Source organism: Dipodomys ordii, unplaced genomic scaffold (genome assembly GCF_000151885.1).
Source record: "Dipodomys ordii isolate 6190 unplaced genomic scaffold, Dord_2.0 Scaffold35, whole genome shotgun sequence".
Lineage (NCBI taxonomy): Eukaryota > Metazoa > Chordata > Mammalia > Rodentia > Heteromyidae > Dipodomys > Dipodomys ordii.
The window spans coordinates 5,596,151-5,609,624 of record NW_012267251.1 but is presented as its reverse complement, the minus strand read 5'-3'; the positions used below and the strand labels follow the sequence as shown (position 1 = coordinate 5,609,624).

Below are 13,474 nucleotides of genomic sequence, written 5' to 3'. Positions count from 1 at the left end.
TTATATATAATAATTATAATACAATTATAATTAATATTATTTTTAATACTAGTAGCTACAACACCTTGCTTAACAGAATTAAGCCTGTCCTTGAAAGTGTGAGTATCACACTTTTATGGTAATGTAATAGTACCACAAAATATTATTCTTCAATAATAGTTCTTGAGCTATCTGGGCCTATATATACTAACAGGCCATATGATAAAGCATTCTGGGATCTCTTAAAGAAAGAATACCCAGAATCATATATGGCAAGTAAGAAACTCAAGTCTCAAGAGACAAAGCTTTGTACAATGACAAAGATCTTTTGAGTCCTTATTAATGAATGTCTTGTTGACATAAATGCAATCTAGCCATATATCTCTGGATCATACAAAATACAGAGACTGCAATTAACTCTGGTATAGCAGCTTCCATTTACTGTGCTCTCTTCCTTTAAATACTTCTCATTTTAAAATAAAATTCATTCTGTGTCCTACTGGCTCTTATTCTCACATGCACAGTCACTCTTAAACAACTAATAACTTCCTAGAACTAAGTCAATTTCTTTAATTTGCTTTCTAAGTTGAGGGGCATTACTGAGTAATAAGATAACTCAGCGAAACGTTATGAGAATTCTCTCTGGGAAAATTACTAGAGTCACAGCGTGAACTCAGTAAACTCCCCAGAGAAAAAATTATGTCCTAATAATTCCTAGAGGTATTCTTATCAGTGATCTAATACACAAACCAGTATTAATTAATTCATAGGGTTTTCATTATTACTGCAATTCATCTTACTAATAATTTTCACTCTACTTTCCTTATAATAAATTAGTTTATATTTTTATATTAATATTGTTGAATTTCCCCCAAATTCAAACATAACAAAAGTTTAAAACCACCTTCAATTTTATTTGGCAATGAGATTTTATACTATGATCTGTTATTTTTTAGAAGATGCTGTATCAGGTGCCAGAGGCTCACACCTGTAATCCTAGCTACTCAGGAGGCTGAGATCTGAGGATCAAAGTTCAAAGCCAGCCTGGGCAGAAAAGTCTGTAAGACCTTTATTTCCAATTAATCACTAAAAAGCCAGAAAGTAGAGCTATGGCTCAAGTCGTAGAGCACTACCCTTGATCAAAAAAACTCAGGGACAGCTCCCAGGCCCTGAGTTCAAGCCCCCAGGACATAGACACAGACACACACACAACTGCTGTACTAACTTCCAAACTATGCAAATCAGAATGATTTCTGACAATACCTAACTATCACATATTATTTTCTATAATGCTCACTAGGAACCAAAATAAAATTAGGGAAAAAAATGTGATATAGGAAATGCAACAGTTAGAAAATCTACACGCCAAGACAGTTGGTGGCAGTGTGTTCTCGCTATCTTCACTGTGGCTGTTATCACCACCCCCATTTAACAAACACCATTTGCCACAAATATGTGAAGGAACACTCATCTACTGATAAGAAAACTGAGGCTTACACACACTGGCTCACTCACCCTCCAACACCTGCCTGGGAAACGGGAGACCAGCCTCCTGGATCCTGGCCACTCTGACTTGAGAGTTCATGCTCCAGCAACCATCCTCAACAACATCCTTCCATTCTGTTCAGCTCCGTTATGTATTTACTCTTCCCCACAAAGGCCGACGCTCCACAGAGGACGGCCCTCAGCCTTCTTTGCTCACTTTCCTCCATCACTGTGGGCAAGCTGCTTTATCAGCCCATCTCCCTCCCTGACTAGTTGTAATAGTAGCATCAGTGAATACCAATGGAACGGAACCCAGAAGTAAAACCACAAAGTAAACAGCCAGCTAATTTTTGGCAAAAAAAGAAAACAAAAATGTATATGCTAGCAAAAAGACAATCTATTCAACAAATGGTGCTGGAAAAACTGGTTGTCTACATGCAAGAGACTGAAACTAGACCCATCTCTCTCATCCTACACAGGTCAACTCCAATGGATCAAACTGAAACTCTGAAACTACCATTGGAAAATATAGAAAGAAGTCTGACAGACATAGGTGCAGGAAATTATTCTCTGAATAGGTTGCCAATTGCCTTAAAAATAAGAGCAAGAACTGACAATGGGACTGCCTAAAATTAAGGTTTCTGCAGAGCAAATGAACCAATCATCAGACTCCAGAGACAGACCATAGAAGGGGATCTATTCAACAGATAAAGGATTGATAGCTATAATACTCAAATGACTTCCAAATATTAACAGTAAAAGAACAAACCCCAATTAGTAAGTTGGCAAATGAACTGAACAGATGGTTCAGAAGAAAAAAAAATGCAGTGGCTAATAGAAACCCCCCTCCCTCCCTCCCTCCCTCCCTCCCTCCCTCTTGGAGTATGACTCAGCCATAAAGTGAAATAAAGTCATTAGTAGGAAAGTAGATAGAGCTGAAAGTCTGCACATCGACCCAACTACACATAGCTCATAGAGCCAAGTACTACATGTTTCACTGATTTGTGGAATCTAGACCTAAAATGAGGGTGATGCTGTTGGCAATACTACTGATAATAGGACATGAATACAAAAGGGGGAATTAGTAGGAAGGAGGAGGGGAAGGAAGGAGGAGTGAGGGAGATGACATGTGCATGTATAGGGAGAGCATAGTGAAACCCACCAACGCTGGAAAAGCAGGTAGGAAGAAGAGAAGTGCAGAACACATAGGGGAGTGAGCTGGCTTAGGGCACACTTAAAGTGTAACATAGTACTGTCATCTTTTTGTTGTTTTGTTTCCTTTTGGCCATGCCAGGGACTGAACGTAGGGCCATGTCCATACTAGGCAAGTACTTTACCACAGAGCTATATTCTCCAACCCTTGGATTTTTTGTTGTTGTTGTTGTTTCTCTGTTTGAGGCCCAGCCCAGCCTCAAACTTAAGATCCCTTCTGCCTCTGCTCCCCATGAAGGGAGGCATACAGCCCCACATCCAGCACCTCTGAGTTCTAACACACATATGGACTCATTCAATGTTGCTCAAACCAATTTCCATACAAAACTGTGGTCTTACTCTAAAAAGACTTTCTCCACTGAAGACACACCTAAAATTCCACCTTTAGAATTCTAGGCTAAATTCTGAAGCACATGGAAGTTACTATTCTCTTTAAAAACATAGATCCGGGCTGGGAAGGTGGCTCAGTGGTAGAGCGCTTGCCTTGCATGCCTTAGGCCCTGGGTTCAATTCCTCAGCACCACATAAGCAAAAAGAAAAAAAGCCGGAAGTGGTGCTGTGGCTCAAGTGGTAGAGCGCTAGCCTGGAGCTGAAGAGCTGAGGGACAGTGCCCAGGCCCAGAGTTCAGGCCCCACAACCGGACCAAAAAAAAAAAAAAAAAACCATAGATCAATTTAGCAAAAAAAAAAATCCTATTCACCAAGTAAATACACAGAATACATAGATTAGAACTACCCAGAAAAAAAAATAAATTATTTCATCAGTCATTATGAAACCTCTATGTCAGGATTTAAATTCAATTCCAAATAAAGTTGGAAAGCTAGTCTGATTACACCTTAGCCTACACTACTGTGAACAGACTATTCAAACAGAAATGTCAAGAAAATCGGCAAAAGAATTTTCCCTGTGTGTTCATTATTTTCAAAACCACCTACATTTCCTAAGACACTTTTTTTTTGGCAGTGCTGGGATTTGAACTCAGGGCCTGTGCTTTCTAGGAAAGGGCTTTGTTATTAAGCCACACCCAAGCAAGCCACTTCCTAAATTATGAGGAACTCTCACTACAAAGTATTTAAATGTGAACAATCAATCTAAATTCAAAGATAACTCAAATATACCCTAAATATTTTTTAAAAAATTCATGACAGTTACTTAATATTCTACATTGCCACAGTCATCTAAAATAACTGTAAAGTAAGTGAAATTTACATGTTACATAATAAAGTTTGATCTATTATTAGGTGAACAGATAAAAATTAACATCCAATAAGAGAAAAATTGCCTACTCAATAAACGTTTGATTATCCAGTGCTGTTCTTTCATTGATATGAAATACTACATATACAGGAGAACAACACACAACAGTTTATTCTTGTTTATTAAAGGCTTGCTAGTGTAAAAAGCCCACCATAATCAGTACTTTTCTCAGTGTAATCTTCTTATTGTCTTCCAAATAATGTATTTCTTCTACTACAATATTTTCCCTAGGGTCTTTACCATAAAACCCCTTCTATAAGTAATATGCAATATAATGAGCCTTTAAGCTCATTATGTCTTGTTAGTGACTAAGTCTCCCTGAACACCACCTGAGACCACCAGCCTACCACCTTGGACTCAGAGATGAAAGAAAGCACCCGACGATCAAGATATGGCTGATGGGTAAGTCCAAAAGAGGGAACAGCACAAGACACAATAGGAAGTCAAGGGCAATCGTGACAGAATTTCCAAGCTGCATAAAAACAGGGAATTCATCCTAAATGAAGTAAGAAGCCAGAGCAACAATGAAAAGAACGTGATAAAATGTTTATTTCAGGAAAATGACATCGATGGGAAAATGAGGGGTAAGGAAACCCGTTAGAACTGGTACAATAATCTGGGACTATAGTAACAATAATCTAAGTGGGTAGTATGAGACTCTAGCTTGAGCACTCAATGGATAGTAGTAATAATCACAAACTAAAGCACCACCCTAGGCAAAACAGAACACGACTCATTTTGAAGAATAACCACTTGAGAAATATATAAAAAGATCAAGACACAAAATAACTGAGGTAAAGACACAAAATAACTGAGGTAATAGGACCAGCTAAGGAACATCTGGCTTGGCATCAGACAAAGCTGGGTGAACCCCAGCCCCACCACCCACTTGCTCTGCAACCACGGACAACCTTGCTAATTAATGAGAGCTTCAGTCTCTTCATTTGTAGAGTGTGAAAAATAATGTTTTATATGGCGGCTGTTAGAATTAAATGAGACAATGTATTTGAGAGGCTGGCACAGGGTAGGTGCATTATAAAAGCTAAGTCATCAATAGGTGCTGGTTGCAGGAGCCAAACTATGACCTAGGGTGAAGACACTAATGCTGAGCGAGGTTTTCAGGTTTTCAACTAATGTTAAAGGTAATGAGGGGGTCAGAAAAGGGAGAGATCCTTCAGCTGAATGGCATCAGCCTTGAGCTGCAGTACAGCACACTGCCCCACACTTCAGGAAAAGGGGGAGCAATCTGAGAGACATTCTTCTATTCCCACCTCCTAATATGGGGGGAAAGACCTATAAGAATAAACAGCCTCTGCTTCAGAGAAAGCAAGGAGGAGAAAGCAGCCAGCAAGAGGGTGGGGAGAAGCTCTAAGAACTAATGTGGGTGGTTACATTTATAATGAAAGAATAATTCTGAAGATAATTATGTATTTTGATATTCATTGAAAAGAAAGATGAAGAGCTGAAGCCAAATTTGTATTCGTTCAACAAATATTTATTGACTAGCTAGTATGTACTGTCCTGAGGGTGAGCCAGAGCCCTTCTAGTCAAAAGAGACGAAAAATGGTGAGCAAAATAAAAAGTGACAATACGTTCTATGCAAAACAAAAAAAAATGGCAGGGCAGGCATACTGTGTGGGTGAAAGGTTCACTTTAGAGAGAGTGATCCAAAATGATATTTAAATAAAGACTTGAAGAAAATAAATGCGCCAACCAATTGAAAACTCTACCAGAAAGCGTTAAACAAATATGGCTGGACTGAAACTTTTTAAGCTTCACTGACTGCTGTGGTAAAGATGACGGACAGCAGTGGGGCAAGGCCGGAAGCCAACAGACAACCAAGAAGACTCTGCCAGGCAGGTGGCAGAAACGGGGGAGGCAGTGAGTGCCAATTCTACGCATATTTTTAGAGATAAAGTCAAGGATATCTGATAAATACAAAGTCAGAGAGAATAGAAGAAGCCTGGAATGTGTTTGCAACAGCAACAAAACAGATTCGCACGGAGACACAGAAGATTGGAGGCAGAAGAGCTTCAAGGAAAGTTATTTAAAGTTCTTTTCAGACACACAAGGGTGAAGGCAGACAAATCTGTAGGCAGGCACTGGGTATTTGACATTGGAAAAGTCAAGAGATCCAGGCTGAGATGACTTCGAAAGACCCCTGAGACCAGCAAGACAAGAGAAAAATTAAGATGCCTAGAAGCCAAAGAAAGAAAAGGTTCAAAGGAGGAACGTATGATCAACTGCGTTCCCAGGAAGCCAGCCAGTCACCCTGGGTGGACTGAGCACGCCAGGTAACAGCCTGGGCAGGAACAGCTCAGGCCTAGTGGGGGAGAAAGCTTTCCTGGGGTAAATTAGAGAGAGAGAGGAGAATTAATAAGGGCAGAACTAAAGATAATTCTCTCTAGGAATTGTGTATAAAGGGAAACAAAGCAACTTCAAAGGCCACTTGGGAGTCTTTCTTTTATTTTGCTTCACGGTTTCCACTGGAGACACTGGCATGGTAGTAACACTAATGGGAAGGATTCAGAAGTTGCTAAACTGAGTGGGGACAGAGATGGGAGCTGGCACTCCTGGGGAATGAGGGGGCGCATGTGAATAGCTCACAAGACACCAGCTGGGGAGCACAGATTCTGGGGGGAGGGTACACATGATAGGAATTGAGAAGTTACTTTCTGACTGCTTCCAAGTTTTTCAGGGAAACTGGAAGCATGGGAACAGTATCACCTGAAAGTTAGGTGCAAGGTGCATACAATAGGCAGGTTAAGGAGAGAAAACCGGAGGCTGGAATGTTTGGGAATAGAGCGAGGTCAGAGTTAGAAGACAAGGATGTTTCTGCTGAGAGGCACAGCCACTAGGAAGGTTCATGGTTGTGAATTAAACTCTGGTAAGAATCCTTCCTCGGGGTTGGGAAGGTGGCTCAGGGGTAGAGCGCTTGCCTTGCATGCATGAGGCCCTGGGTTCGATTCTTCAGCATCACATAAGCAGAAAAAGCCGGAAGTGGCACTGTGGCTCAAGTGGTAGAGTGCTCGCCTTGAGATGAAGAGCTGAGGGACAGTGCTCAGGCCAAAATCAGTCCAGAAGAATCCTTCCTCAAAACAGCTACTGCTCCTTCTCCTCCATTCACATCAATAGCTATCCAAGGAAGAAAATCATCATAAGGAGAACAGCTTCCCACCTTCTACAAAGGCTTGAACCAGGCACTCGGGGCTCAAACCTAACATCTATTCCTCAGAAGGCTTGAGTCCTAGTAGATAACAATTCTGTGGGGTTCCATCTCCAATTTACCAGCAAAATGCCAGACTAGAGGCATGGTTCCATTGGTAAACATCAACATGAACAAGAAAGCAGAGTATGAGTGTGAGCTCAACCCCTGGTACAAAAAGAAAAGGAGGGAAGGAGGGAAAGAAGGGAGGGAGAGGGAGATGGAGACAAAGACAGAGACAAAGACAGAAAAAAGTCATCCAAACATACAAGTTATACTTGATGCAATTTGACAAATAATTTCACTAAGTACTTATTAGAAAACAAAATAAGCTTCATGGTTCTTATATCCCAAAAAATAAATCCAGCAGATAAGCTAGAGAGAGAGGAAGATAATAGAGTCAATAGAGTGATCATGTCCAAAGATCTTACCATTCAATGGAGCCCACAGGGCACTCTTCCTCCGGGCCCACAGTGAACTCACATTGAGCCCACAGTGAACTCCGACTACTGTCCTGAGCACACTTTCAGACGCTTTTTGTCTCCTATCTTCACACTCACGTGACAGAGCAGCAAGACACAATTGGATGGTAGTGTACACTACCATGAAACTAAAAGACAACTGGTCTATCTTACTGATGAATTCAGAAAACTTTTTTCAGACAAGGATTTCTAACCCTCCCCAAGCTATAAAAAAAAAACTGTCAATTTTTCAATATGGGCAGATCTGAGGTGTCTTCCCTCATTCACAAATAGCCCAAGTGTTACAATATCTAGAAATTGACACATAAAAAAATTGTAGCCTGTTGGGTGCTGGTGGCTCACGCCTGTAATCCTAGCTGCCCAGGAGGCTGATATCTAAGGATTGTGGTTCAAGGCCAGCCCAGGCAGAAAAGTCCGTGAAACTCGTATCTCCAATAAACTACCAAAAAACCAGAAGTGGTGCTGTGGCTCAAGTGGTAGAGCACTAGCCTGGAGCTAAAGAGCTGAGGGACATTGTCCAGGCCCAGAGTTCAAGCCCCACAACCGACAAAAAAAAAGTAGCCTGAGTTTTACACCAGTACAATTAAAACTGATCTTTCCAGAAATTCTTAGAATTCTGACTATAATGATTTATATTTAATTTTTTGACTAAAAAAAAGGGGGGGAGGGGGTGGAAATGTGCCAGTCACCATAGCTCACCACAATTCTAGCTATTCAGGAGGCAAAAATCTAGAGGACCGTTGTTTCAAGTCAGCCTGGGAAGAAAAGTCCATGAGACTCCATCTTCAGTTAATTAGCTAAAGGATGGATGGATGGATGGATGGATGGATGGATGGATGGATGGATGGATGGACGGACAGATAGACAGACAGACAGACAGACAGACAGACAGATATAGATAGATAGATAGAGATAGATAGATAGATAGATAGATAGATAGATAGATAGATAGATAGATAGATAGATAGATAGATAATAAAAGCCAGACTGTAGGCATGACCCATGGTAGAGCACCAGTATGAGCAAAAAAGCAAGCACAGTGAGCATAGGCCCCCATTTCAAGTCCCAGTACTGACGGGGTCGAGTGGGGGAGGGGAAGGAATGGGAGGGGGGCGAGTGAAAGCCCTCATTAGTTAATAACCACAAATCAAAAACTATTGTAAACGTGGGGCTGGGAAGGTGGCTTAGAGGTAGAGTGTTTGCCTAGCATGCATGAGGCTCTGGGTTCCATTCCTCAGTACCACATAAACAGAAAAGGCCAGAGGTGGCGCTGTGGCCCAACTGGTAGGTAGAGTGCTAGCCTTGAGCAAAAGCAACTCAGGGACAGTGCCCAGGCCCTGAATTCCAGCCCCAGAACTGGAAAATTTAAATTAAAAAAAAAAACTATTGTAAACTTCCATTTGTATTGTAAATGCTGCAAAAATCCCAGGGTTTCAAACTAGTTTTATAGTATTTTTTTATTTGTCACTATGTTTTATACAATCTGAATTAAATGGAAATAAAGCTAAAGCTACTGTTCCACAAATAGAAGCCAATAAAAGTATACCGGATAAGAACTGAGTCAGAATATCCCTCAGTGCTCTCTAAGGCAAGAAAGTAAAGGAAGAGGATGAAAGAAAGGAAGGAAGATAATGGAAAATTAATTTTCCATAAGCTTAAGAGAACAATTCTAATGCAAAAAAATTAATAAAGGTATGCAAATACTACATTCTAAAACTTAAAAGAAAAGGAATTCATACTGTACGAAAAGTGTGACCACATATTATGCATTGTAAGTATTCACCTCCAAAAAACAAGAAAAGAAGAAAGGATTTGCTAAGACTACACATCTGTCATCATTATAACAGTGAGCTGGTATTTGACACTTGGGAAGCTGACTTTTTCAGATTTCTGTTTATGTCCCGATTCTATTAGCATTACAAAAGTGAAAGAAGTCATAGAGCTAACCATATGTTGCCCTATCACCCCCATTATACAGGCCAACGATGTGGAACAAAACAAAAGAAGGTTTGTCAACCCTGAGCAGGGGCTGTCTTTCCCGGGCTTCTCAAGTAAGGCCACTGAGAGCAGCAACATTTTTCAAAGACTTAATAAGCAATAACGCCTATAAGCTCTTGTCAGGTAATCTTTCTCTGTCTCACACCATCAGTCCGGAGGCAGAGAGGGGAATAGAGTCCCCCACACATGCCACAGGCAGCCATAGCCCAGATGACACTTGCCTACTTCCTGTGGGGAAGCCAAGCGGCGCAGCCACACAGGAGCAGCAGCAGGAGGCAGCGGCGAAAGGAACGGTGTGAAAGGAGATGCAGAACCCTTTCTGCAATTTGGAAATTTATACCGTGTGGCAGCCTGGTGTCTCAGAAGAAGACAATTACTTTTATTTTTGCCTCCTACGGCCATCCCGACCTTTCCTGGCTGGTGAGTCACTAGGAGGCAAAAGAGAAAGTGTTCTGTTTGGTTTTTTTAGCTTTGAAACAGCAATACTCAAAACTGTGATTTTCAAAATCGTAACACGACCCACCTAATTTTAGAGGTGTGCTTTTATTGTCTTCACTAGAAATACTATAACACAAAATAAAGTATCTATGTTTGGGAAATTGATATTGAAATATATATCTAATAGAAGTTATTTAATGTAAGTTGGATAGTATAGTTTATAGCCATTATACAAATACAAAAATAGAATAGTTAAGTTTAAAAAAAAAGAAAAACAAAACAAAACTGACTAAGAGCCGGATACCAGTGGCTCATGCCTGTAATCCTAGCTACCCAGCAGGCTGAGATCTGAGGATCACAGTTCAAAGCCTACCTGGAAAGTCCATGAGTCTCATGTCTATAGTTAATCACAGAGAAAGCTGAGAGTGGCACTGTGGCTCAAGTGGTAGAGCTCTAGCCTTAAGCAAAAGGAGCTCAGGGACAGGACCCAGGCACAGAGTTGAAGCACCAGGTCCAGCACAAAAAGAAAAATTAACTAGGGATACAATTCAGTGGTAGAGCACCTGCCCACCAATCACAAGGTCCTAGATTTGATCCTCATCATTGCTGAATGAGTGAACAATCTTTCTGAAATTAAAATATCCACCTTATTTTAAACAAAAGGTCTCTATTCTCAGTACAAAGAATTCAGCTACAAATAATAAAGAAAATCAATTTTTTTAAAAAATCACTATTAATGGCTAACAGAAGCATGTTAATTAATGCTGAGAGGTTCCTGAGTGGTCTCCATTATATATTCTCACTGAATCTCTGCCACAGGTGAAAGACTCATGTCCACAGGGCCCCGGGGCAATGGGAAGACTCTGACTTAACAAGACTAGAGGAAAAATATCCATCAGAACATGACACAGATAGCAGAAGAGGTTCAGAGAGTAAGCAGCCAGCTCCAAAGGAGGAAAGAACAGACAAAGCCTCACGGTAGACGGCATTTTATTTAGACAACCTTTGAAGGATGGGCAGAATTTCAAAAATTAGAGGGTGCAAGATGAGTAGCGTTACAAAAAAGATGGTTTTTGTAGGTAGTGTTTTCTGACCTTTGCTCCTAGAAGTCAATAGATGCATTTTATGAGAGAGAGAGAGAGAGAGAGAGAGAACAGAAAAGGAATCCAGGTGCGTAGATAGCTCCTACCTATAACTGCAGCTACCTAGGACAGAACAGTCCGTAGAGAAAAGGTTTGTGAGGCCTCATTCAACAAATCAGCTAGCATGGTGGCAATCCCAACTGTGAGAGACACAGGTTATAGATCTGAGACCTAAGCCAGCTTAGGCAAAGACCAAAAAAAAAACAAACAAACTGTAGCTAAAAAACAACTAAAGCAAAAAGGACTGCAAGAAGCTGGGCATCAGTGGTTCCCCTGTAATCCAACCAATCAGGAGGCTGAAATCTGAAGTGATTGGTTCAAAGCCAGTCAATGGACAAAAGTCTGTGGGGCTCTCCAACTAACCAACAATAGGCCAGAAATGGAGCTGTGGTTCAAGTGTGGCTGAATGCTATAGCTTTGAGCAAAAAGCTCAGGGACAGCACCAAGACCTTGAGTTCAAGCCCCAGGACCCACTCACATAAAAGGGGCTGGGGGTGGGGGGAGGGAAATGCTAGAAGAGGTTCTCTCAAGTGGTAGAGTGTCTGGCAAGCACAAGGCCCTGAGTTAAAAACACCATTGCAGAGGAGGGGGGGAGGGGGAGTCTGAAAAGCATGCTACCATATATAGTTAATGGTATAATATACTTATGAGTAGTATACCATACCACACTGGTATAAGATTCTAAAGTGATCCTGTCTGAAGTCACTGTTTTTCCTAAGGTTCTCAAAACCTATGTGACTACAGATCTCATTCAAAAGAAATTCCTTCAGTTCCTCAGACACTTTGAAAAGTACTGTCCAAGAAAAACTAGACAATAGACCAGTTGACCTGGGGTAGAGATTTGATACCTACTATAAAAGGCATCCAACACCACATTGAAAGACAAGAGTAGTTGAGCGCGGTGGTCAGCACATCTGTAAAACCAGAAGAGATGAAGCAGAAAGAGGAAGGAGATCATAAATCTGTGGCCAGCCAAGGCAGAACTCAAGTAGTGGAATGGTTGCCTAGCAAATGCAAAGCTCTATGTTCAACACCCAATATTGAGAAAAAAAATATATAAAGGGTTGCTTATTATTTTAAACATGCCATTGATGCTACCATTTATGACAAGCCTCCATAACAAATGCAGCATGCTAAATGATAAACTCCAATAGTCTTCATCTTACACGAAACAAGGAACGCATGAAGGAGAAGGGACACTAGCAGTCAGAGAGAGAGAATAATGGTAGGTAGCTGTAAGCCAGGCAAGATCAGCTACCGAGGCAGAGGCAGGTAGCGAATGCCCAGACACAGCCTCACTTTCTTTCCCTTCTCCCTGAGCCTACTCCTCATCTCTGAAGCCTACAGACCATCCAGATGGAATGAAATGCTAAAGCTGCCGCTTTGTTGGCATACTCTTTCATGAGGCCTAAGTATTACATAGTATTTAAAAATCAACAACTCTGACTAAACTCGGAAAATTTCACGAGTCCTGTGTGCTTCCTAAAGGAACTGCGTATGTACTGCTTCCTTATTCATACATCTCAGGTGCCCACACAATTAGAATAAATTACCTGTGGTTGGAACTGGGGAACAGGTGGCCCTTGCATTCCTTGTGATTTCTCATCCATGGTCTGCAGCAACAGTAACTTTGGATCTCTGCAAAAAAAAAAAAAAAATCAAAACTTAAAAAAAAAAACCCACAATGATTACTGAGTCAAGTCAGTCATATGCCCAAAACATGATTTGTTAAAGCCAAGCTCTAGTTAGCTCCCACAGGCATGCACTGCCTCCACCATGTCCCCTTATCCAAAGCAGCAGCACGTGCTGTCATACAGATCCGCCGGTTCCCCTTCATCCTGTGCCTCATGAAAACACCAGGCTCGAATCTCCATAATCAAGCTAACTACCTAAGCCTCCTTCATATCCTAAAAATATTAGTCCTTTTAGTACTTCTACTCATTTATTCTAATGTAATGCTTACTATAAGTTCTAAGTTTAAAGTTATGAGACTATTTGGTCTTCTCTGTGCAACTGTAAGACATTCATTCATTAATTTGACAAACATATGCTGAAAAGTAACAATATGTCAGGAACCTCACGAAAATCTGAGCCAAAATTTAAGGTCCCTTTAAAAAAAAAAACTGATAAAGACATCTTTTCCTCATACCCTTTAAAGCCAACAAGAAATGTTCAGGACATAGGTAACTGGTATTCCCAGCCCCTTCACTTATCCTGTGACTTGTCTTTTTAAGACCTTACAAATGGTATCTTTGATGAATTAATGAACAGAAATT

General features: G+C 40.9%; 1 protein-coding gene across 4 annotated transcripts in view; it reads right to left on the bottom strand.

Annotated features, from left to right (window-relative positions):
• The window catches only part of Nek7 (NIMA-related kinase 7), a 129,849-nt gene that overhangs the window by 59,485 nt on the left and 56,890 nt on the right, over positions 1 to 13,474 (bottom strand). For all 4 annotated transcript variants that reach the window (XM_013017448.1, XM_013017447.1, XM_013017446.1 and 1 more), the window contains exon 2: positions 12,752 to 12,836. In XM_013017448.1, the coding sequence (XP_012872902.1) occupies positions 12,752 to 12,808 (57 nt within the window). In that variant the 5' untranslated portion in view covers positions 12,809 to 12,836. The remainder of the gene's footprint in view (positions 1 to 12,751; positions 12,837 to 13,474) is intronic.